This window comes from Nanorana parkeri, unplaced genomic scaffold (genome assembly GCF_000935625.1).
Source record: "Nanorana parkeri isolate BGI_ZX_2015 unplaced genomic scaffold, ASM93562v1 scaffold155, whole genome shotgun sequence".
Taxonomy (NCBI): domain Eukaryota; kingdom Metazoa; phylum Chordata; class Amphibia; order Anura; family Dicroglossidae; genus Nanorana; species Nanorana parkeri.
In genome coordinates, this window is record NW_017306423.1 from 967037 (window position 1) to 994435 (window position 27399).

General features: G+C 45.0%; 1 protein-coding gene across 1 annotated transcript in view; it reads right to left on the reverse strand.

Annotated features, from left to right (window-relative positions):
* The window catches only part of IGLON5 (IgLON family member 5), a 347431-nt gene that overhangs the window by 13384 nt on the left and 306648 nt on the right, over positions 1-27399 (reverse strand). Inside the window, exons 4-7 of the mRNA XM_018554383.1 lie at positions 27213-27332; positions 15897-16028; positions 13630-13750; positions 11868-12019 (exon numbers count right to left, since the gene is read on the reverse strand). Coding sequence (XP_018409885.1) covers positions 11868-12019; positions 13630-13750; positions 15897-16028; positions 27213-27332 — 525 coding nt within the window. The remainder of the gene's footprint in view (positions 1-11867; positions 12020-13629; positions 13751-15896; positions 16029-27212; positions 27333-27399) is intronic.

Sequence of the window (27399 nt, forward strand, 5' to 3'; positions counted from 1 at the left end):
GACGGGATTTATTAGTTAATTTCGGAGAGTAATTCCTCTTTCACGGGCTGCAGAGAAATCCATACGTTGTGACGACCATGTAATAGGACGGTTGAACACTTAGGCCGCGTGTTACAGCGCCGGGGTCAAGTCGGTAATGGCGTAACAAGAACAAATGGAGGGACCGGAGCTAAAAATACAGAAATCATAATGATAGCCTTACTGTGAAGCACACAATTACAGCCTGTTGCCTTCTGTTAATTGGGAGGGAGCCCACCTTTATATCATTGTTCCCGTGCCCTGAGGCTGCATAAGCTGGCAATGATGAGGTCGGTAATAATGTGACCGTGGCCATTTTACCGTGGTCGGTAGTTCAGTCTTTTACAGCATCTGTGATCGCATTTCTGCTGTCTTAGCTGGGGCTGTATTTATCATGCTGGCACACGTCGGCCAGTGCCTAGGGTAGGGGGTAAGAGGGCAAAGCACTGATATAGTGTCTTTATAGCAGTATACTGACCTTTCCGGCACCCCCTGTCTTCTACATCTGCTCTGTTCCAGTAATTAAGCCGTCATCAGTGCCTTTAGGAGAGTCGGATGCTTGTGTCTGTGCCATGGTTCCATCCTTCCTACCTGTGGGAGTCATTGCTATCTCCTACAGTGATGTAGGGGTCATAGAATGGAGCCATAGCACTCGGCAGGACAAACCGATATCCGACACTCCCGGAAGTGTCAAATGCCATAGACACCGACAAAGGCATAAGGTAGGAGACACGGGCCACCAGAGAATTGACTATAATAGCTCTTCTATTGCAGGAACTGGCAGGACCTCTTTAACTTTATAACTATTTTGTTGACCTCTGCTTGCCACCTCTGGATATTTGTGACTGAAATCCGGCAACAGAATTGTGGGAGGGATGTTAAAAGGAGTCAGAAGAGACTTGAAACCATCTCTTCTTCATCATCTGCATGGTTAGAGAATAAGTCAGCAAAAATGTGCCCTCCAATAGCACGTTTTCACAGTAGTTTTGCTAAAATAGTTATAGGACACAAGGGGTGAAGTCTATATAAATGTCATAATTGAAAATAATCCATCTTTGTGTTCATTCAGGGCAAAGTGACAGGTTCTCTTGTTGGGGTTAACCCTACCCCTACCCTACTGCTCCATTCCTCTGCTGGAGCCCATGTGTAAGTTGCACTTTGATCAGTGTTGTAGCTCACACAGGGTCAATTGCTTTCTTCCCTCCCTCACATGGTGTGATAGGCCGTTATGGACCCAAGCGCTGCATTCTGGTAAGAAGGGGAGTAGGTCACCCGCTCCCACATACCTGGAAGTACTGGGCATTTCAGCCCATCCCTCATAGACAGATGTGCTCTTTAAAGTTTAACATTGTCGTATATATAGAGTATATAGGATGTATGTAATCCTATTTACTGTATATTTTACTCATCATTATATGTTGAAGACTAGAAAACATTTTACAATTTTGTTTCCTTTTATGTCACGAAATATGAGACATTGATGATTATTTCCTATATTCAGTCTCTGGCCCAGTGTTCACCAGGCTAATCTTAAATGCTCTGCTGAAAAACCCAAGAGTTCAATAGCCCATGTTCAAAATACACACATGGCCAATTGTGTGAATGGAGTGACTCATCCCCCCTCTATCCCACCTCTCTCCCTTCTTTATATAGCTCCATACAGATTTTCAATTAGAAAGAGACAGTCTGAAGGCAAACAGCTTTGGCCAAGCTCTATCTTCAGAGCACCCAAATGTTTCCATTGACATGGAAGTACCTTCTATTAATCCCCTAATGACCAAAAGTCATTGATCTGTAGATGCCCAAGAGTCAGATAACTAATTGACTAATTTTAATTTTTAATACATTTTTATACAATATTTCTAATAAATGTTTTATTTGGTATAATGTTTTAATAAAATGAGCTTTCTTGTGTCTTCATTGTAATTCAAATTGTAAACAAACCGGTCGGCCCAAAAAATGGAATATCGCTGTGCCACCCGGCAGAACTGGGAGCTCGAAATCTCACGAGAATGCACTTCAGCCCATTGCAAGCATTAGCTCGCGTGGGATTCCAAGCCCCCAACTCTGCAGGTGACGTCAGCCATGCCTCCCGGAAGAGTTAGAGGCCGAAGTATTTCTTTTTGGGTGAACGGTTCGTTTACAAAAAGGATTTTGTGTTGGGGGGAAGTGGCAGACGGAAAAAAAAAATGGAAGGTCCGCTTAAGAAAGATCTAAAAACATTAAAATAAAAATGACCCCAAATCATTATCTCTCCTAAAATAAGGGGGCTGTGGCATGGTGAACCACCCCCTGGCTTGGTCTATCTCTCTGACCCCGCCCATTTACTACAACCCTTAGAACAGGGATGGCCAAACTCTGGCCCTCTAGCTGTGCTGAAACTACAAATACCATGAAGCATCTCTCTCAGGGAGTCATGTCTGTGGCTGTGAGAATCTTGCAAAGTCTCATGGGATTCGTAGTTCACCACAGCTGGAGGGCCGCAGTTTGGCCATCCCTGCCTTAGAATGAACTTACACTCTTCCTGATGGTCTTTGCTGTTAAAGTGAATTCAGCAAAGTACAGAGTGCTATGGCAAACTCACCATTGTCTAACTGCAAGAGCTATGCAATGGACTCACCCTTTAAAACCCCCCCCAGTGTTACCTCGAAACGTGTTTTTCCTTGTTCTTGGTGGTGTTCTGCATTAGTCACAAGCTGCTGGGAATTGCCGGTTCACAAGATCAGAGTAATCAATGAAAACATATGGATGCAAATTCTCTCATAAGAATTGCACAGTCTGGCTGGTATTTGTCAAATGCTACAGTTTAATTCCATATGTTATGATTTTTTCATCAGCTACATCATGTCCCATTATTAATTGATGCTTTCTAAGAGCCGCTTTGAGGATTGGTGCCGGTGGGGTTATTTCATCAAGCAAACATTTAAAGGAAACCTCCGCTTTTGTTCTTTTATTCCTTATAGCCATAGTCTTCAGCCTACGCTGTCCAATGCCATGCATGGTAGGCCTGTCGTTATTAGTAAAGACTTTTTCTTATATTGCCAGCCCGGTCCTTTATGACTCCGCTTGTTAGAAGTATACATCATATATAGAGAAGTTATATAGGGATAGAATATATCTCATATATATGAAGTTCTACAATCATGGTCAGATTTATATTTCCTGTGGCTCTAGGCAAACTGACCTATGTTGCCCCTCTTACCCCATCAGCTGACCATTCTTGCTATCCCTCTAACAAGATCCGACGCAGTGGCGGGCTATAGGTGGTCTTACACAAGTAACATTTCCTTAGTGAAAATTGATTTTGATTTACTTACAGTTAATGGGGTCAAATTAGCAATTGAGTTTGACCGCAGTGATATAAAAAATTGAAGTAGCACAGGGTTGTGGGTGGATTTGTGACCAATCCTAAGTGGATGGTATAGACCAGAAGTCTGAAATGCCCAGGTCCTCCCAATACATACAGCATGAGTAGGATTGTGGGCCGGTTTGTGGTCCAATCTAGGTGGGACAGAGTCTGAGATTACTGGGTCTTCTCACTACAGGGAGCATGGGTAGGATTGTTGGTGGATTTTTGGTCCATCCTAAGTGACCAGGACAGACCAGGAGTCTGAAATGTCTGAGAGTCCTCCCCATACAGGATATCAGGATTGTTGGGACATGGGGAATTTGTGACTTATTCTAAGTGGGTGGAACAATCCAAGAGTCTGACATGCCCAGGTCCTCCCATTAAAGGAAGCGTGGGTGGGATTTGACCAATCCTATGTGGGCTGGAGAGACCAGGTGCCTGAGATGCCTGGGTCCTCAAACTACAGACAGCATGGGAGGGATAGTGGGCAGATTTGTGGCCGATCATAAATGGTTGGGAAAAACCAGGAGAGAGTCGAGAAATGCCCAGGTCCTCCCACTATAGGAAGCGGGATTATGACCGACCTTATGTGGGCTGCAGAAGTCTGAGATGCCTGGGTCATCCCAATACAGCTAATTACGTTACAAGACCATTGGCTCTCCTGAAGGAGGAGGCACATGACCTCCGGTCAAACAGGAAATAAGGATCACCGAGCCCTTATAGTTCAGGATTCTGAGAGTGATTTTTCAGTGACTGCAGCATTGGATGAAAAAGGACGAAATTTATCCTGAAGATAATAAAATGGCATTTCTGAAACGGCTTTAAAATTTCTGCTCGCAGTTCAGCTTTAAATAAAGCGTTAAATCCAAGAATGTCCATAAATATTCAACATCATCTGGGGAGTGTGCACTTAGATTCAATACATTGTAATATAATGCTGCTGCAGGCAAAGAGAACACTATAGTACTTGTATTAATAAATCATAATCCATCTGAAAAGTAGTATGTTGTAATACAGCATTAAATGCGGCGTGTGTCTCCTTCTGAATGAAAAGCAGCTCCATATGCCATATAGTCATATAGATATAGAACAAAGCCTGCATAAGTCATATGTGCTCGCAACGATTCCTGTATATGTTGTATATGGTTATCCTGCCATAGCCGGATCCAATACAGTCAAAACTGCCGGCATATGCAAATGGGTTCACTGGGTAGAATGTAGTAGATGAGAGTAGATGAGAGCAAATACGCACCAAAAGTATTGGGACGGCCTTTACAGACACATGAACTTTAATGGCACCCCAGTCTTAGTCTGTAGGGTTCAGTATTGGGTTGGCTCCGCCCTTTGCGGCTATAACAGCTTCAACTCTTCTGGGAAGGTGTCCACAAGGTTTAGGAGTGTGTCTATGGGAATGTTGGACCATTTGTGAGGTCAGGTACTGATGTTGGAGGAGAAGGTCGGGCTCGCAGTCTCCGCTCTAATTCATCCCATAGGTGTTCTATCGGGTGGAGGTCAGGACTCTGTGCAGCCAGTCAAGTTCCTCCACCCCAAACCCCCCCATCCATGTCTTTATGGACCTTGCTTTGTACACTGGTGTGCAGTAATGTTGGAACAGGAAGGGGCCGTCCCCAAACTCCTCCCACAAAGTTGGGAGCATGAAATTGTCCAAAATGTCTTGGTATGCTGATGCCTTAAGAGTTCCCTTCACTGGAACTAAGGGGCCAAGCCCAAGCCCTGAAAAACAACCCCACACCATAATCCCCCCTCCACCAAACTTTACACTTGGCACAATGCAGTCAGGCAAGTACCGTTCTCCTGGCAACCGCCAAACCCAGACACGTCCATCGGATTGCCAGACAGAGAAGCGTGATTGGTCACTCCAGAGAACACGTCTCCACTTCTCTAGAGTCCAGTGGCGGCGTGCTTTACACCGCGGCATCCCATGCTTTGCATTGCACTTGGTAAGGCTTGGATGCAGCTACTCGGCCATGGAAACCCACTCCATGAAGCTCTCTACGCACTGTTGTTGTGCCAGTCTGAAGGCCACATGAAGTTTGGAGGTCTGTAGCTATTGACTCTGCAGACAGTTGGCGACTTCTGCACACTGTGCACTTCTTTTGGCAATATAGCGTATGTTTGAATGCAGTATAGTTGACTGGAAATTGAGGAACAGGTATTCACCTACATGGCTGAAACTGAAGAAACATTACACTAGAGATCACCATTCTAGATTTCTTGTAAGGAACTGTAGAAACTACAACAGGTACCTCAACAATCTACTAAAAGTGGGATCAGCTACGAATCTTTGTTGTTTATATTTGTGGCATTTACTGAGACTGACGTTTTCTGGTTTCACATTTGCATTGCTCTTCGTTGTACACGCTCTTTTCAATGTGCTTTATGGTCATATGAGTATTGATGTTATTGTTATTTAGGATAAGATCTGCTTTTTAGATATTTCTCCAAGTGAGCTAAATCAAAGAGGTTTTATTACCTGTTTTAGGTCACACACTAATCAAATTTCTTTATGTTCAATTCTTTACAGTGAATGCAGTATAGCACATGAAAAAGGAAACATCTCACCAAGTGTGTTGAAACCGTTTGTTTTAAGTTGAACAGTATGTGTCAGAGGATTTCAGCGTCCAAATGTAGACGGAGATGGACTAACCAAGCATTAAACTGTGCAAGCATCACAGCCAACCACACTGTGTCCAACTAGTCCAGTAAGGAAATAGTTCACAGCCAACTACACTGTGTCCACCCAGTCCAGCAAGAATAGAGTTCATAGCCAACCAGACTGTATCCAACAAGTCCAGCAAACTGAGTTCATGGCCAACCACACTGTATCCAACCAGTCCAGCAAACAAAGTGTTCACTGTCAACCACACTGTGTCTAACTAGCCCAGCAAGCAGAGTATCCATGGCTAACCACACTGTGTCCAACCAGTCCAGCAAGCAGACAGTTTATGGCCAACCATACTGTATCCAACCAGACCAGCAAGCACAGAATTCTTGGCCAACCACACTGTATCCAACCAGTCCAGCAAGCAAAGAGTTCACAGCCAACCACACTGTATCTGATGAGTTCAGCAAGCAGACAGTGTATGGCCAACCACACTGTATCCAACCAGTCCAGCAAACTGAGTTCACGGCCAACCACACTGTATCCAACCAGTCCAGCAAACTGAGTTCACGGCCAACCACACTATATCCAACCAGTCCAGCAAACTGAGTTCACGGCCAACCACACTGTATCCAACCAGTCCAGTAAACTGAGTTCACGGCCAACCACACTGTATCCAACCAGTCCAGCAAGTGCAGAATTCATGGTCAACCACACTGTATCCAACCAGCCGAGCAAGCACAGAATTCATGGCCTCATGGTCAACCACACTGTATCCAACCAGTCCAGCAAGTGCAGAATTCATGGCCAACCACACTGTGTCCAACCAGACCTGTAAGTGAAAGTGAAACTGACCCAGAGAAAGAACAGGTCCCCTCCCCTGCCAGACAGGACTGTTCTGAGCTGTGTCAATCTCAGAACTGGATGGACAGACATACAAATCCTTTGGCAGGCAGAACAACTCCCTTCTATTTCTATCTTCATATATTGAGATGTCTCCCTGAAGTTCAACTTTAAGGTTGTCCAAGTGGATTTCCAGTATGCATGTAGGACTAAGTTTGCACACGACCTGAGGCCGTCTGCAATTACCAGTGACAGCACGATCTTGCTCGGCAATAAATAGCGTTCAGTCGGAGAGTTTGACATCCCGCGGGCACGGGCCCAGGCTCCACGGCGTACGCTATTAGCTTGCCGTAATGAATGGCAAAGGAGATTCTATTACTGCCACCAACTCTTCTCACTGAGAAATCACAGCGCAGGGAATTTTTCACATTTTAAGGGGTAAGCAAATATAAATGAAAAAAGACGGCTCATAAATGACAGATTGAATGCAGAACAGAATGAGACAGGCGTCAGTCGGGTAGGAAGAGAGAGACGCCCTGGGGGATCCCAACGCTGTTGTCAGCTGCTGAGACACTGAGACCACACACATGGAAAAAGTCCCATTTCTATCTTAAGGTCCAACACCAGCCAAAACTTTGCTTGCCCAGAAGAGTTAGACCCTGTTATGCGGGTTTTACATTGCTGTCAGTGTCCCCATTGGGGACGTTTCCCCTCATTTCCTGTATGGGTGTCACCAGTAGGGATGAGCCAAACACCCCCGTGTTCGGTTCGTATTCGAATCTCCGAAATGTTCGAGTACGAACTCAATGCAAGTGTATGGGAGTCGAATGTTCGACCCCCATACAGTTGCCGGTACATGTGGCTGCAGTGGCCTGTGTCCCTTCAAATCCCCGCTGTTCTCTCCGCCTGTGTTGGCGGAGGCAGTGGGGACACCGACCGCTGCATTGCTCCGCTGCTCCCGTACCTCTGCTGCTGTCTTCCCCTGGTCCGTCGGCTTCTCCGTTCCCCCGTCTGGCCGCGGCACCTCTGCCCCGCCCCCCTGCCTCCTCTTCATTGCAGGCTGGGAGCCATACCCAGCCTGCTATTGGATATTGTAAAATGCAATAGCCAATAGCAAGCTGGCTATTGCACCCGCCCACTGCCTGCTGTCAATCAGCATGGGGGTGACCTGATAGAGAACTTTCTCCTTCAGGCCCCTCCTCCGCTGAGCCCTGATTGGGCAAAGTCTTGCACCTGACCTGTGGTCAGGTGCAAGACTTTAACAAATCAGAGCTTCAGTGGGCATTTTGTATTATGGAATGTCCGAGTTTGAACAAACCGCGAACATCCCATAAAGTTCGGCGTTCGGCGAACACTCGGCCCATCCCTAGTCACCAGGGTGGGAATGGAGGGGAACAGAAAAGCACACAGCAATGAAAACCTAATAGAGGATTTCATGTATAATATATCTAAAGGCAAAACTTTCTTTTTCCATTTTGGACTGAGTTGGGAATGATTTGAAACTCCATTTTTGACATCCATGTCCCATTAAGGTTATTCCCATTCACTTCCTGTCCTGTAGACACAACAGAAAGTGAAAAGAAATCTCTTTATAATGAGAAATATCCCCGCCTCGGCGCTGTGCATTGCCAAGACGTGCAAACAACTGCCCCTTCTGCACATGAAACATGGGGCTGTCAGAGTTCCAGTTTATATCTCCAATTCAACAAACATCAAGCCGTATTATAAGAACCTTAAAGTGTATGTATGGCCCAAATTTATTTGTAGTTTGTCCCCATGACAGGAAGTGATGGGAAATGCGGAAAGTTTACAGCTATCATCAGGGAACAGGAAGTGATGGTAAATCCAAAACGTTTACAGCTGTCACCAGAGAACAGGAAGTGATGGGAACTCTGCAAAGTTTACAGTGGTCTCCAGGGAACAGGAAGTGATGGGAAATCCGAAAGGTTAACAGCTGTCACCAGGGAACAGGAAGTATGGGAAATCCAAAAAGTTTACAGCTGTCACCAGGGAACAGCATTAGAGGGGAATCTTTCCAATGGGGACACCTGTTTATAAGACATCTGTCTAAGAAGGGCTTTTCCCCCACTTCCTGCTGTGTCTCCAGCACAGGAAGTCAAGGGAAATCTCCCCAATGGAACCTTGATAGATGAAAAAAATAAACCATCCTCTTTTCTTAACCATTCCCTTCTCTATCTAAAGCAAACACAAAAAGTCGTGCCTATATCAGGGGCATCACAAGGGGGTGCGGCTCGCACCGGGTGACACCATCCGAGGGGATGACACCCAAATGACTGGCAGTGGCCCAAGATAGAAGGGTGGAGGCGGCGGCATACCTGATCCCACTGGGTCAATATCCCCTCCTCTCACACTGCCGGTGGCCATCACCAGTGAAGTACATCACCGTGTTTGTGATGACATAACACCACGGACGCCATAAAGCATGACACCCACCCTACTGACCCTGCTGGACTATACATACAGTATAAGGCTTGCTAAAGTGGCCTCTCAGGCAGTATCATGGTATGACATGTTTAAGTGCTCTTTAGCATGCCTTAAATGGCACCTTAGTGAATCAGGTCCCGTAAACCCAGTAATGGTGACAAGTCTGAAGTACTCCCATCACCCTTTCAAGCTGCAGGGATTGAAGTTCCTGTACATTCTCATTAAGCCCTGACGAAGGGGGTGTGTCCTGGACCCCCGGAATGCGTTGGCTACTCTACTCGAATATCCCCTGACCCTAATGGAATAAAGTTGTATCTGCACTTTTTTTTATTGTGTCACTTCAGTTCCTACATCTACTAAATAAATCACTCAGCAGCCATTGCAGCAACTACTACTCCCAACCAGACCAGTTCTCATGGGACTTGTAGTTCCAAAACAGCTGGAGGGCCGAGGTAGCCTACCTCTGATTTAGTCTGCTCGGTAATTCCAATAAGGAAGCAATGGCCCCTTGATGAATCCAGTCCAGTGTGCTTCAGCAATCCCCCCCCCATTCGCCTTCCATAAGTCAGAATTATATTCTACAACTCCGAGCCGGAAATCTTTCACCGCACGCCGGGCCGCGCTCAGCTCTCTATTGAATCCTAAAACCGATGTAACAAATCATGAGCATGAAAAATAAATACAATTAGAATCTAAAGGGAAATTTTCTTTTTTTTTTGGCGCAGGGAAGCAGAAGAGATGCATATGGCGAGGGTAGGGGGGGAGGGGGGGTCTGACAGAAGACGAATCCATGCCGTTGGATCCGTATGAATCTGCGATGGGGGATTTACTGGAGCAGAATGTGGGAACAGTCCGTGATATTAAACAGACGGCGTCTGCGGAGACTCCCCAAACTGGCAACCGTAATTATAATAGCGATAACAATTCGAGATTACGGAGCCGTGATTATTAATATGTTATCCACCAGCGGCGCGCGGCTTTCATCGGAGCTCCGGCTCGGATTATTGTAGAGCTGAATTCAGAGGCAGACATTAAAACGAAAGCCAACGAATGCGGGGAGATGATCACTGAAATTTATTGTAACATACAGCTAGTATAAGTACCAAGATTTGTATATATAATAGGGATGCAACGATACTGGTTTTTCGGTGTCGAGTATGATTATCGATATATTTTTTTACGTCATCGCGCATACGCGGCTATCTAATTGTTTCCTCTTGGTGATGGACGCCGGCAGAGAGAGGAGAGGACCCTCACCGGTGGGATGAGGTATGCTGCCAGGTCCCCTCCTCTCTCCTGACACTGTCGGGCTCTGGGTCAATGACCAAGTGCCTGACTTTTCAGACGGGGATTCCTCGTCACCAGGTGATGAGGAAGAATGGACCCAGCTTTCTGGCCAATCAGGAAGCCAGGGGGCGGGTAATGACTTGCCGCCTGGCTTCCTAATCGGCCAACTTCCCAACCAATCAGGAAGCTGGGCAGCAAGTCATTACTCGCCACCCGGCTTCCTGGTTGGCCGGGAAGCCGGCTCCATGCTCCCTCCAAGTAACGAGGGAGCATGGAGTCGGCTTCCCAGCCAATCAGGAAGCCGGGGGGGGGGCGAGTCATTACCTGTCCCCTGGCAGCTCCATGCTCCCTGGTGACGAGGGAGCATGGAGCCTATTTCCCAGCCAATTAGGAAGTCGGCAGTGTGCAATGCCTCATGGGACTTGCAGTTCCACAACAGCTGGAGTGCCGAGGTTGCACTCCAGCTGTAGTCCTTTGTACAGCAGGTCCCAAGCTATATGATTATTTTAAATCTGTCAATAAAAATGCCGGGATGTATTCATTGATTCATGCGGCTAGTATAAGTACCAGGATAGGCCATTGTATTAGTTTCCTGTAATCCAGTTGTCCATTTGTCTCCTGGGTATGAGATGGCCCCTTGATGAATCCAGTCCAAGTGCCAAACTCACACTTGAAGAGGGATGGCCTACAGTGGCTTAGTGGTTTGAGCTTCTGCTCTAGTGTATATATGCAGGTATGAATGCATGGGGCTGCAGATTATAAGCTCCTCAAGGGTGGGGACTGATGTGAATGTACAGTTTGTAAAGCACTGCATAAGCATCCTGCCAGTAAGGAACACCCAATGTCGCTTCCTGTGATGAGGTGGCAATGATGCTGCACTGCAAGTGAATTCAGAGCAGAGTTGTCACCCTCATGTAGGCTGTGCCTGATTGCATTACAGTAAGGGGGGAAAAATGTTGCAGAGGGCTTGTAGCTTGTCAATCAGCACTTGGCCACACCCAATCCCACCCACTACTTCCTGGATTGCAAGCACCGCCTCTGCTGCTGAAAGCCTCCCACTGTGAGCTGCAGTGTCTGGGAGGGGGGGGCATGCGAGAAACAAATGAAGGAGGATTTGGCTCAGTCGAGGAAGGTGAAGTATTTTGTTTATCTGCATTACATAATAACTTACCTTGGTGCTTGTTTAGACTTTAAATAAAAGTGCACTTACCCTTTAATTGGAATCCAATATATAATTCATACTGAACAGGGGTGACCAGCACAACAGACACAACAACAGAAAAAACGAATCCCATTACTTACTGAGTAGCCGGACACTGCTATTAAATGTTCCGAGCTTATTGGACACCAGGCAGGTGTAATTCCCATAATTCCTTGAGGTAACATTTGAAAAGAGGAGCACGGACCAGGTCTTTTCAGTCTGGATCTTCAGCCCTTCCATCCCCACGGCCAGTCTGCTCGCCACGGTGGTCGGGAAAACAGCAGAGAAGAAGAAAATGTCATTTCGGTACCAGCCGGCACGGCAATCTTTATTATTTATTGCAAGAATAAAATGTTGTGCTCTATCTGTCACCGGAGACAAATTGGAGGGGAAATAAAGTTCTGCACAACTTATTAAAGTTTTCCACGGAGCTGCGCTGGCTCCGGAATATGTCACGGTAGGAGCGGACGATGATTGCTCCCGGTATCTGTCATATTAAAGGCCAAGTCAACGGAAAACAGATATTTCAGTTTTGGGAAAAGGCCGATGGGATGATCTTCTTGTCGGCTTTTCTTATCCCTCGGGGATTTCACCTAAATCTCCAAGCCTGAGCTTGTAGGTAATGCTTACGGCCGTTACAAATCCAAGGGCAGGAATGCTGGCCACATGGATGTCCCTAGCCTTTTTTCAGTCAGGGGGTGGGAGATGGGGTGTCCTGGCAAGCTCCTGACAATCAGCGACCTTACTGGTTGGCAGGACGCTCTGAACGGTGTCCAGATGAGCTCCTGGCAACCAGTGACGTCACTGGTTGCCAGGAACTCAGCAGGATGTCAGAAAGAGCATCCCAGGTTGCAGCCTGAAATGCAGGGGGTGGGAGCTGGGGCGTCCTGCGGAGCTCCTGGCAACCAGTGACGTCACTGGTTGCCAGGAGTTCACCAGAACGCCGGCAAGAGCTTCCCAGGTTGCTAAGAGCTGGGTGGAGAGATGTGTATGGTGCTTACACATCTCCCGCCTAGCTCTTAGCAACCCAGGACTCTGGCCTCAAAGGGGGCAGCAGGCATACTGCTAACATAGTACTGCCCCCCACCTGACCCAAAGAGATGCTGCCTGTGGGAACAGCCCATGGCCATTACAAAGCCAAGGGCAGGAATGCTGGCCACAGGGGTGTCCCTAGCCTTTTTGCTGCCTCAGGCCATGGGGGTGGAAGCTGGGGCATCCCGCTCAGCTCCTGGCAAACAGTCACCTCACTAGTAGCCAGGAGCTTGGTGTGATGTCCTGGCCGGCGTTCAGCTTAGCTCCTTGCAACCAGTGATGTTACTGGTTACCAGGACTTTGGAGGGATGCCAGCATGAGCGACCCAGGTTGCTAAGAGCTAGACAGAGCGATGTCTATGGCCCTTACGCATCTTTCTGCTCGGCTCTTAGTAACCTGGGACTCTCTGGCTGGAAAGGGGGCTACAGGCAGACTGCAAACATCGAGCTGTTCTGCTTGCGCCCTCCCCTCCCTTCCCCAGCCAACCCAAACAGTGCCTCAGGCGGCCTCATCATATGGACGGCCCTAGCTAGCCATATACAAGGCAATATTTAGGCAACTTCAACCAGCTAATGATCACAAAAACGGCTGAACAATTGCGCCATAAGTTTATAATTTCAGGGCTTCTACAGAAGCTGTTAGTGGAAGGTATGCATGCTTGTCCTGGCTCAGCACCTTACAATGGACTGAAGCCAGGCAGCCATATTATTTTTAGAGGGATGCAGCAATGGCAACCACTTATACGTCTATCAAATGACAGGAGGTAATTACATGTAGTTAAAGCTCCCACACGCCCCTTACGGAATATGATCCCCAGAGCGAAGCACTCACCGCTTGTCATCCTTCAACCACTCAAAATCGGCGGGTGGCTCCGCCATAGCCTGGCAGCGCAGTATCGCTGGTTTGCCGACCTGTGATTGGGCGTTCTTCACGTCAGTGATGAATGGAGGATCTGGGAAATCAAGTTTAAAGAGATAGCAAGTTACTAAAATGGATTTATATCTTCATTTTATGCACCACGCTTACAAAGTTAAAGGGTGACGCAATCGTTCCAGTTAAAACAAAATGCTGTCATTGAGGCGGGTAGGATAGGCAGCCATTGGTGTTGCCTTTTTTTTAATGGTGGAGGTTTTGGGATATCTGGGAAAAGTGATATTGAAACTTTGTCCTCTTTTGATATAGCACCAATAAAGAGAACCTGTCTGATATTTAGTAAGTCATCTAATGTAGGTGGTAACATTTGTACTTAGCGGTCTCAAGATCACTCTCTTCAACCATTTTCCCAGGACAAACAAAAGTTTGGCATTGCTCACAAGCCCTTTGTGGTGAGTCACTCCTTTGGGCGACTGCCAAACGAGGGGTTCATCCTTGCTCCAAACTATCAGTAAGCAAGGAAGAGAAGCTGGTGGCACACCGTGAAAAAGCTTCAAAGAGATTTATTGTTGTTGAGAAGCAACATGAAGCCCCTCCTGGGACCTCTTCCTCGGACACGTTTCACCCACAAATGGGCTTAGCCATAGAGACACTCTATACAATTTAGCCCAATTGTGGCTGAAATATATGAGACGAGGAGGTCCCAGGTGGGGTTTCATGTTGCTCATCTGAAGCAATAAAGCTTTAAGGTTCGCCCTTGCCCCAAAATATTTGTTAAATCCAAAGAAAATAAGCCAGCGGCACCGTAAAGCTTTATTGCTTCGGACAAGCAACATGAAGCCCATCCTGGGACCTCCTCCTCTGACACGTTTCACCCACAAATGGGCTTACCCATAGAGACAGTCTTTACAATTTAGCCCACTTGTGGCTGAAACATATGAGAGGAGGTCCCAGGTGGGGTTTCATGTTGCTCATCTGAAGCAATGAAGCTTTAAGGTTCGCCCTTGCCCCGAACTATTAGTCTCCAAAGAAAAGAAGCCAGCGGCACTGTAAAGCTTTATTGCTCCAGACAAGCAACACGAAGCCCCCAACTGGGACCTCCTCATCTCATGCCTTTCAACTGGGCTAAATCAATTAGAGACTGTCTCTATGACTAAGCCCATTTGTATTTGAAACGTGTCAGAGGAAGAGGTCCCAGGTGGGGCTTCATGTTGCTTGTCAAGAACAATAAAGCTTATCAAGTGCTGAATTTCATGATGTGCTGCCAACTTAATAAAAAAGGACAAACCTTTGCTTGGCGTTTGCACCCAGTCACCCAAAGGAGTGACTTACCATGGAGGGCTTTTGAGCAGTGGAAAACGTTTGTTTGTCCTGGAGGAGTGGGTTGAAGAATGTGGCTTAAAGTTCTTCATATAGATACAGCTAATTACAGTCTTTTCTTCGGACTTCAATTGCTCCAGGACCTTTGTCATACCTCCCCCCTCCCATTCAACAGGGCATTTTACCAGCCCCCTGAAAGGTGCTCAGCTTCCTTTTCCCCTCTCTGGGGTAGATCCTCCATAGTTTGTAGAATCCACTGAAGAGATAATGACCATCACCAACCTCTAGTGGGTTTTCCAGAGGGATATTAGGAGAACACACTTCAGGGAAGGAAATGGGAAGTCCAGTTTATAGCCATTTCAAGCGTAGCATGACACATGAAGTGAGGGGAAACCTCTCCAATGGGAACTTGGACTGAAACTAGAAACTGATACACGGTTTAATAATTTCCCACCATTCAAAACTAAAATGAGTTCAGGTGGAGTTTCACAAACTTGGAAAATTCAAACTTAGCATATAATGAAAAACATGGAAGATACCTTCAATTTATGATCAGTAGATCTCGGTAGGTATCTAGATGGATTTATGAAATCTTGACTTTTCTTATAAAAGTCAAGCTTGCCCCTAACCATCCCAACTCCCCATTGATCCTTTAATTTGATGGGCAGCCTCACTGACCAATAAGGAGGTTTAGGAGGTAGGAGGGGGCAGGGTCTAGTGGTTAAGATTTTCACACATCAGCTGCCTAATTCTCTGGATTGGTTGGATGGTTTTGAAATGTGTGTTGTTCACACTTTTGAATTTCCAAAGTTTGTGATGGTTTCCGTTCTCCGGTCTCCTTGTAGATATACTTTGACCATTCCATAAACATCTGTATAAATGTGTCACGGTGGACGGGTACTCACAGTTGACGGTGATGACCACCTTTCTGCTGTCAGGGATGGCGACCCCGTTCGATGTGATGCACTCGTATTCCCCCGCCTGTTGCCGGTTGATCTCGGTGATCTCCAGTAGCTCGCCCTCGCTGGAAAATCCGTCTGTGGGGTGAAGGCGGGAGCGGGAGGGCGGAAGGGAAGGAAGGAATGGAGGGCGTCGGGTAGGAATGAGAGACAAACACACACTTACAACACAGAAACATAACATGAAAGTTATCAACCTCAAGTGTAGGGGCAACGACCGCCAACCGAAGTCAACAAATATTTAAGGGCACGTCTTCCCAAAGCCATGGAACCTTAATTCAAATATTTTTGCTGATCAAAATTATTTTCCAGATGAGGTTCTTGTTTTGTACCAATTCCAGGCGGTTTCTGGACTATCATAAGTTGTTTGACCCTTACCTAAACTTTGACTTCAGTTTTTCCCTTTCTAGTAAAGATAAGTGGGAAGATTTTGGCAAAATGTATTCAATGTGGGAGTGGACTCTCAATTTCACTCAAAGGTCTACTCTTTTTGTCTTTATTTAGAGGGCATCGAGTTTTTGGGTCCATTTAGGGCCATTTACTTTATTTCATCTAGTGTTCTTTTTTGTTTCTGTGTTCTGTATTTTTGTCTTTTTTTATTTGTCTATTTCTTATTTGTGCTCTGTCACTTTTTATTTCACTTTTTCTGCTAAAAAAAAAGGGTAACAATAACAAGACCAATGAGGGCCCATTTGGCACATGACCAGGTACAGGATAGTTGAAAGGAGCTTCCGTAACCCTCAGGAGCCACTGAAAGTCCTTTATACCCTTAGGGCTCATTCACATGAACGTGCATGTCCTGACAACGTGCTCACTCATGGAAAGACCATATCCCAGAAAGTGCAGGTTCAGGCCTGCGTGTAACCGTGCGTAACTGCGTGCAGCTGCACCCTTCCATAGGGAGGTACAGGCGGCTGAACGCAATTACACGCAGCACCTGTCCCCCCCTCCCCGAGATCAAGTCTTTGCACCGCTCATTGAAGAAAAACCTTGTGCCTTGCCATAGATCGTTTCCGGCATTGTTTCATGAATATTTTTTTTGCCGTAGACAAATCCATTAGTGTTTAGGGAAGGATCATTCATATAAAACACTGTGGGGGAATATCTATCTATCTATCTATCTATCTATCTATCTATCTATCTATCTATCTATCTATCTATCTATCTCTATATCCATCTCTTCATCCATATCTATCTATCTATCTATCTATCTATCTCTATTTCTATATCCATCTATCCATCCATATCTATCTATCTTGAATATGTTTATCTCTATCCATCTATCTATATCTGTATGTCTGTCTGTCTGTCTGTCGGTCTGTATGTCTATCTATCTATCTATTTTCTAATATCTATCTACTGTATGTATCTTTCTATGAATCTATCAATCCATGTATCTATCTATCTATCTATCTATCTATCTATCTATCTATCTATCTATCTATCTATCTATCTATCTATCTATCTATCTATCTATCTATCTATCTAGCCTTTCTTTCTCTCCATCTCTATCAGTGTATTTAACTGGTGCCTTTTTCTTCTCCTGAAAACAACAGAAACAAATTGATGCACACAGAAGAGCTGTAGCAAGTCCAACTTGGCGTCTGTGCGGCCATCTTGCCTTGCAGTCCCTAGCTCACTGTTTGCCATCAGCCTGCCTGCCCTTAGCTCTTCTGCAGAGGAGATGCTGTGGCAGGCACGTGTGTTTAGTAAGCTAGAGACATCAGATGCCACTTCTTGGCTGAGATTGCTGCGGCAAGCTGGGTGAGCCTGTAGAGGAGGACGCACGATACAACCATGTGTGTAATGCAGTAGGTGGAGCTGCTATTAGTATTGGAAACAGACTCCGTCCAGGCTCAGATGCTCAGATGCTGCACACCGGGGGGATAAATTGAGATTAACAATGACATGTACTCGCACAGACAGGGACACGTGGTCCCAGACTTTGCCGCGAGATAGAGGCGAAGAGGAATCAGCGAGCCCAATATGCCGGGCATTCAGGCGACGGTTGGTGGGTGGGGCTGCTTTGTGGAGCTTCACAATGAGATGTTCGCCGCGTCTCTTCTTATTATAAATCACATTGCAGGGTTTAGAACGCGCTTAGGAAATGGGGAACGTAATAGGCTTATAGTCAGCGACTGTTCGAGATAAAACAGCGGCTTAAAGGAAAGCAAAAGGCGTATTTTGGATGCGTTCCCAGTCCGGGATCTGTCTAGAAGCGGGCCTTCTTGTTTGGGGTGGCAAAAGTTCAGGCCGGAAGGAGGATCAGCCAACTAATTTGTATTAAAAAGACAAAACAAAAAAATAGAGGTCTGTTTATCAAATTTTTTTCACCCAAGACTCAACCAACTTTTACCCAAGATTCACACACTTCTAATGGAATCTTATGTGAAAAAATGTGGGAATATCGGGTAAAAGTTCTGTCAATCTAGGAAGTAGACATGTCAGATTTGCTTCGTTCTGAATCAAAATTCGGACTAATTTTTCTGAAAATTCGTATACATCCAAATTTCCGTATCCCAATGCATCCATTGCAATGTCGGAATCCAAATTTCGGTTTCCAAATTTCGTTCAAAAATTAAACTGAATCGACATTTTGACTTTTCTGGCCAATCAGATGTGTTTTTCGGTTTAATGCATCCAAATGGGTCAGAAAACGAATAACGAAAATTTGTGTTCAGTATATACATGTTAGGAATGCACCGATACCGTTTTTTCGGTATCGAGTACGGATATATATATTTTTTTTGTACTTGCCAATACCGAATACCGATACCGGAAGTCCCATTAAGGAAGCCAGGCGGCGTGTAATGACTCCCCACCCAGCTTCCCGATTAGCAGGGAAGTCATCACCATACTTCTTGTCACTAGATGACGAGAAAGCAGGGAGCCGGCTTTCTGGCCAATCTGACCAATCATAATGAGCTGACGAGGGTGCCGCGTTATATTGGGTATGGGGCAAGCCTTCGGAGCATTTGGTGGAGTTCGAGTACTTGCCAAAATACTCGGCAGGGACACCGATACTAGTATCAGTATTGGTGCGTCCCTAATACATCGAATACTAGAGCTGAGGCTCCTAGACCTGAATAGCATTCGGGAGCTCCCAAATGCAATTGGGAAATTCGGATCCCGAATGCCATTCGGTTCTAGAAGATTCAGCTTTAGTATTAATATCTGCATTTGGTTTTCTGTTTTACTTGCAACAAATATTCATGAACTTATCTGAAACTAACGAAATTTCGGATTTCGTACCAATCCAAAACCCGAACCGAATTGAATTTCGGATCCGGATCCCGAATTCAAGAAATATCACCATCATCTGCTTGGTGGTGATAAGAAAGGTTCCCCTAGATGCATGTGCCTAGTAACCTGGGCCCCCCATGTCTCATGGGCCTCTAGGGGTGTGGTGGAACCCCCTTCAGACAAGACCTGGGACCACTGTGTATAGAGATGCCTCTCGTTCTGTGTACCCATGTGATTCTCAACATGGCCCTTTAGTGTGGAACCTAAAGAATGTTGAAATCAAGAGGGAGGGTGTTTTTTGATGTCTTGGACCCACTATCACTGTAAGACTTTGCTGCAGGACCCACCATTGCTTGGATTCATCCAGTTAAGGATGGTGGGTTTTATCATGTTACATAGTTCATTCAGTGAAATGCCAGCATCAAAGATGGAGGAATGTGTGTACCCATTGAAATCAGAGGAGACAACCTGCTCCTCTGTATATCCCAGAATCCCCTTCCGTGGCCCCTCAGATGCTGCCTTTACTGCGGCCTTGATGGCATCATATTTGGCAGGCTTCTCCAGGCGGCACATTATACCACCTATAATGTAGGCATTACAATATGAGCACATGCCTATGTGTTCCAACCCTTTCCTGTTCCTCCATCTCCACAATTAAAACCAGGTGGCGGGCTAAACGTATCAGCGTGGCAGGACCCAGTTGGGGCTTTCTTGGTCTGTTTGTCTGGATCGATGGGGGTTATTAAAACGCTGAATTTCACGGTTTGCGGCTACGCAAATGTTGGCGGATCGGGTTTGAAACAGTTGAATGCGGTGGCAGATATTTGTTATAAATGAGTGAATGGCTCATCGATAAATTCCCGGTGAATTTAAAGTGAATCTTCAGCGTATAAATACTTGTAATAAATAGTTTCATATCCCTGGCTATAAAATGTGACCTACTTCAATTACACATTGTGCAGAAAATTGAATGGGAAGTCCTTTCCTATTCTGGGCCTGCGTCTAACTGGTTCTCCTCACTTCCTGGCAAACCTCTTACTTCATACATCAAAGTCAGCGGCCCTAAGATGATGTATACGTTTAATGCATTACACTAATACATCAACAGAGAGATGGCTGCTTGATAATGTATGAATATAATGCATCACACTGCCGCTGTCCTCTATCTGATGTATGGATCCCGCATCCTTCTGTTCTGGCTGGGGAAAAGCATCGGAGCAGAGGCTTCCTATATGCATTCATTACAGCCTCCCATATATAGGTGACTAATCCACATTCAGCCTTATTTGAAATCATTGGTCATCTTTTTTATAACACGCTTCCCCTGCAACATATTTGCCGCACACAATGTTCTGATTTACATCTAAAGGAGACCCCCAGTTCCGTTCAAAATTGATTTAAAGAGAACCTGTCAGTAGGGGCCATTCAGACTGCTCCTGTGCTTTGCACGTTGGTCTGCTGTACTTGCGTCTCTTCGTTTTTAAGCAGCTGCCCTGACAAAACATTATTAATGATCTATCATTTCTTCTACAACAATGAGCCCAATTTCTTTGCAGGCCCTCTGCTTCTCGCTGCAGTTCTTGTAATGGGCCTCACCAGGGCTGAAGATGGCTGGGGTGGCATGTCCCCGAGAGCCGCTTTAGGAGGGGTGCCACTGGGTGTGTGGATGGAGAATTTCTCCCTTAGGGGGAGGGGAAGGGTTGGGGTGCAGCAACTCTGAGCCTTTGCCCCGGGTGACAGAATGTCTAGCTTCCCCACTGTGCATCACATAGGTCATGGGGGTTCTTGTGGGTCTTCACTAGGTGAATGAAAGGCTCCACATCCAGCATGGACAGTCCTGAATTCAGGACTGATGAAGGGGACCCTGCGTAGCCCTGAAACGTTGCATTTTTGATGTGACAATATGCGTGAATAAAAGACGCTTTATTTTGGACATTATCAATTGGTGTGCTGGTGACCAAGGCCGGATTTCCCACAATGCAAACCAAGGCCCGGCCTCAGGTCAGCAGGGAGTAGAGGGGTGGCAGGGGTGTGGAATTCCTATCTCCCGATGACTGGGACATGCAGTTCCAATGTTAGGGTTCCAGATTGCATAGTTTCTGTCCCGTTACAAAAAAAGAATATGAAAGTGTTAAATGGATATATTTTGTTAGTGTAACTGCTCCATATATTAAAACTAAGTCCTCTATTAATTAGACTGCCATATCTTTCATCGGCGTAGACGCTTTCATTAGCTTAGTTAGCCAGAAGACCGTTCTCACCAGACTTGAGGATGATCTATTGTAGAGGAGACCATACCTTAGGATGAGTGAAACTGAGACTCTTCATCTTGCTAAAATCAAGAGATCTCAATGAAAGGCTTAGGAGTCGATAGGACAGCAAAATTAAGGTGTTTTTTTTCTGATTCTGAAATGTGCAACGGCCTTTACATTTTTCCTGAGGTCTACTATCCTGGACCTGTTCTTGTGCCAAAAAAAGGACCCTCGTCAGCTTCATTATTTTAGGTTTCTTTATTTTACAGAAATTGAACAAAACTGCGGAAAACAGTAAAATAATAATTAAAAAAAAAAAACCATTAACTTAAAGTGACAGTAAACAGCTCAATGAGCAAAATTGAGAGTCTCCATTTTGATTAAATCAATTTTGCCAAAAAAACTTATCTCTAATTAATCTGTAAAGAGTAACAATTTTCTTAAATGATACACAGCCACCTCCTCATGTATCATTGGCCCCTCCCTTTTAGATTGTAAGCCCTCAGGGGCTGGGCCCTCCAACAGGGCTGCGCAAACTGTTGGCGCTATATAAATCCTGTATAAAAATAACACACGAGGGAAGGGTTATCACACATGCGTTGATGAGTGTTCGGCCACGTGCCAGCATGCATTGTGTGAAGAGTCAAAGCGCACCAAAAATGGTGCGTGTACCATTTCTGGCAGCACGGCGCTAGTTAGGGTTATGTTGCCACGTATTGCGCTGTGCTGTAATCCATGTCAAGGTGTGTTGGCGGGCCATATATAATTTACGAATGATTGATGCGGAGGTTTGTACGTGTCTGCTAGACTCCCACGTTGCAAATGTTCTACTGCGACATGTGTTACCACTTACACAGTGAGTAGGATCAAGTTGTAAGCTCCTCCCTATGGTAACGCAATATTGCCTCACCCACAATTTGCCATGGTGACTGCGTGTGCGGCCTTATTTGTCTCCATGTCTTTCCCAGTCCAAGCAATGCCCCTACACATGGGTGTTTACTTTGGCAAGTCATTAGGGTGACACTAAAGCAAATATTAAGGGGGGGGAGAGGGGCGGACTATCAAAAGGATCTTTCATTATGCTCTGAATGGACATTCGTTATTAGGGGGTGTGCAGGCCCAATCCAACTGCTCTCAACACTTGTGGTAACAGTCTGTTATGATGATCCCTAATCTAAAACCCGCCATCCCTTCTTCCTTGCAACTTTGAATTTCTTTTTCTTCAAGATGTATATAATTCTTAATTAATCAGACCAATTTTTGGCATGCTGGGAACTCAAATGTCTACAATTCGTGCCGTAGACCTCCTGCATGGTTCTTCTAATTTCTTAACCCCCTATCCAATCCTATCCAATCAATTTATTGCTAGTGGTGCACAAAATCCTGCGCTTATCCAAATCTGCTGCGTATTAGGAAAATAATCCGAAACATTGCTCCACACATAGCGGATCTGGTGCGGCTAACATCCCGTACGAGGAGAGATCACAGCTGCAGGCAGTCAGCATTTTGCTACAATGCAAACCATATTGTACACAAAACAATATCCTGTTTTAATCCAGAATCCAGATGTGAACACAATATGCCATAGCTTTTCAATGTTCATATGTGAGCTGTGTCTTCACAATGGGGCCGCACATGCTGAGCGCAGAGCTATAAGTCACTTTGTTTTGTAAAATCTATGATGCATTTGCAGCATTTGAATAATAATTTCAAAGGATGCTTTTGTGTCAGGAATCAATAGAACACTTCAAAGAACACGTGACTGCTGGACATAAACATAACGCGATTCTATTAAACTCTGCAAATGGAACACTGCACCTCCAACATAACCGTCCACTGGACACGATCATAATACAATTCTATTACACCCGATACATAAAACACTACAACCCCCAACATGACGGACCACTGAACATGATCATAATACAATTCTATTACACTCTATCATAGAACACTATACCACCCCAACATGACCAACCACTGGAAATGATTATAATACAATTCTATTACACTTTATACATAGTACACTACACCCCCCAACATAACCGTCCACTGGACACGATCATAATACAATTCTATTACACCCGATACATAAAACACTACAACCCCCAACATGACCGACCACTGGAAATTATTATAATACAATTCTATTACACTCTATACATAGTACACTACACCTCCAACATGACCGACCACTGGACATGGTCATAATACAACTCTATTACACTCTATATATAGAACATTACACCCCCCAACATGACCAACCACTGTACACCATCATAATACAATTCTATTACACTCTATACATAGAACACTACAACCCCCAACATGGCCGACCACTGGACATGATCATAATACAATTCTATTACAGTCTATACATAGAACACTACACCTCCAACATGGCTGACCACTCTACATGAATACAATTCATTTCCATTAGACTGCCTATTTATTTTGGCAACTAAAGTTTCACTTTATTTCTCAATTTATAGTACCTTCTGTAGAATATAAATATTTTCTTCCCTATCCTAACCAAAAAAGTTTCAATGTCTTTTTAATGTAAACTATAACTATGGCCAGCGCAGCTCAACCTAATACAAACTGACTTTGCTTACTCTATGCATAGTGATGTTTGAGGCACATAAAGCTGTCCGAATTCGATAGGAATCAGCATGTCTTCTTGGAGAAATTTCCTATATGGTGGAATTATGGAGCTGCACACCCCAGTCGTACTTAATCCCTGTTCACATAAGTGTATCCTGATATTAACTGACATTAACACCCTTTAATGTGCCACTAAACTCTGGAGTTAAATCTCAAAAATGCATCCAAGTATCTGAACTATTAACAACAATGTATGTTATTTGTGTATCACTCGGCTGGAGATCCTCCAATCATCTCTGAATTGGTGCTGACACTGTTCTTCCTTCTGGAGGGTGGCTACTTTTGTTCCCCATGGTCCCTGTGTGTGTTGTAAAGTAATCACCGTTCCAAGCTTACTCCTGTGATGGACTACAATCTCATGTTTAGTTTACTAATTTGTATTGAGATTGTAGTCCATCACAGGATTGAGCTTGGAGCGGTGACTACTTTACAACACACACAGGGATTATGGGCAACAAAAGTAGTCACCCTCCAGAAGGAAGAACAGTGTCAGCACCTATTCAGAGATGATTGGAGGATCTATAGCCGAGTGACACACAAATTGGATACATTGTTGTTAATAGTTAAAGGATAAGTTTACCTTTTGCAAAAATGAAAGAAATGCATAATTAATAATATATATAAAAATATGAATTTCTCTAATATTTCCCTTCACTGCCTATACAGGTTTTTATCTGCATCGGGGTTGACATTGGAACCCTTTTTTTTTTTCTTCTTTTGAAGCCCGTGGAGTGTGCATTGAAAAACAAAAATCCCCTGTAAACAAAAAAAGTGAATAGTGAAGTGAAATCACTACACACTAAGATAAAAGTGCACGAGGGTGCTGTGGACTTTCTCTAGTGAGAAGGGCCTTGGTTTCCTGAATTTCGCGGGGCGCTAGGCTCATGAGAGGGGAAACACGACTTAGGTCCACCTACCCGAAGGCCGTCGGACCCCTCTCTTCTGGGACCTGGCGAAACAGGTCCACCGAGTACTAGGTGGGGGCTCTCCCGAAGAGAGACCCCTGAGTGGGAGGAGGCAGGGAAGCCCAAAGAGGCCACAGAACCTCCTCCCCGACTTCAGGAACGGGCCCCGCAGGTACCCGCACCCTCCGTCATTCTGTGAAGTCAAAACGTGCAGTCGTGCATAAAATGCTTAAATAAATAAGTGCCAGTGCACAAACCTGGCAGGCCTTCCGGCCAAGGTATGACAATTGCCCCAGGCTAGCCAGAAGGCCTGCCCAAGAGGCGTAGTGCAGAAAAAAGCTTGAGTGCCGTGACCTAGAGCTGGTGAATCAAGTGGGGTCCCAAACCAAAGTGATTTTCCGGCACACCCTGAGACACCACTCCCAGAGGGCACAGCTCTAGGTAGATGCGGGAATATGGGCAGCTCTACCTAGAGGGAGGACGGTTGGACGCTGTATGAGATGATTTAATGCAGTTTGAAGTCCAACCGTCCTTCCCCATCTCTCCCAACTGAAACTCCCTACCTCAGTACGAGGGAGAGAATGTGCTGAAGTCTGAGCTTTGCAGCTGTGATCGAGTGATCACAATTGCGAGGCTTTCCAGGCTTAAATGCAAATATTAAAGAAATGCATATTTTTTTTAAATATATTATTAATTTTGCATTTCTTTCATTTTTGCAAAAAGGTGAACTTATCCTTTAAGGTACTGGAATGTATTTTTAAGAATTAACTCCTGAGTTTAGTGTCACTTTAAAATCTAAGGGCCCCGGTGACGTCAATACGTGTAGCACCTGCAGCGTTTAACCTACTACATTACACTACAATCCTATTAAAAAAGATAATTGTTTGTATTTGTGCTGCGCTTTGCAGTTTTTGTTTCCATGGATACTTTAGATTAAAGTTCACAGTCAGGAAATGTTTTTATTTAAAGCTTACGAAGGTCATTTTTTTGTTTACTTTCGGGCTTTGCCTATACACGGACGTGCCTGCATAAAGGTGTCTATGCGCGCTCTGCCGATGCAAAGAGGATGATTCTGGTGTGATTGGACCTTAAAGTTATTAAAAAAGATACTTAACAATAGGGATGCACCGGTATATCCACCGAAAATTGCACTTTTGGCAAAATTGACATTTTCTGCCAGAAATAGCGGTGCATTCGTTCTATCTCTCCTCCCCGCTGGGGGCTGCTCTGTGTCCCAGTGGGGAGGACAGAAACTGTCACAGGCCGGCATCCCGCCTCCCCGCAGCGCTCAGCCTCCTGTCACAGATCAGGAGAGCGGTGTGAGGGGTGAAGACAGCCATTTCTGTCACAGGAGGCTGAGCTCTCCTCCATCAACACCCCACCCAGCCTCCTGTGACAGCCAATCCAGGATGGAGAGCGGCGGTGTGGGCGGAGACAGCTGTCACAGGAGGCTGAGCTCTTCTCCCGCACCGCTCGCTCAGCCTCCTGTGACAGCTGTCAGGATGGAGAGCGGGTACAAACACTCAGCGATCGCCGAGTGTTTGTAAAAAAATGAAGACAGAGTATGTTCTCTGTGTCCCCAATTATGAATGAATGGGAAGTGATCTACATCACTTCCTGTTCATTCATGATTGTGGTTATAGTAAACGCACTCTGTCCTTGTGTTATGAATGAACAGGAACACTCATAGAGGATTCCTGTGCATTGATAACAGGGGATACAGAGAAAGAGATTGAGGACTCTGTGTCCTCAATCTCTTTTTCTATGTTAAAAGGGAAATATCAGGGGTCTGTTTAGACGCCTAATATTTCCCAGAAGCTCCTAAAAGTAATGTAAAAAAATAAAATATTTAATAAAATGAATAAATAAATAAAAATAAAATATAAAAAAATGTAAACGTTTATAAAAAATAAATACAAATAAAATAGTAAAAAAAAGAAATTGAAAAAGTTAGAATAAAAAAACATTTTCGGTTTCGGCCTGACATTCTTTTTTCATTTCGCTTTCGTTCCGGTTTTTAGAATTTCCATTTTGGTGCACCCACTTAACAATCTAGTAACTTATTTTATAATAAACGCTCTGGAATATGCATTGGGCTTTAAAAGGATTGTTAGCTGGCTCCTGTATCCTCTTACATTAATAGATATTGTCATTCAGGACACCCCCGAGCTAGAGATAAGAGTACAGGACGCCCTTACCTCTGAGCTGTCTCCATGTCACAGTCGGCTCCGGTTTTCCCACTGCTAGACACATGAGGTTAACGTTGCTCCCCTCGTTTACTGTGATGCTCTGCGAGATGTTGACTATTTTGGCTGGAACTAATTAAAAAAAAAAAAGCATAATGTCAAAATGCATCAAACAAAGAATACACAAACAATCAATTCA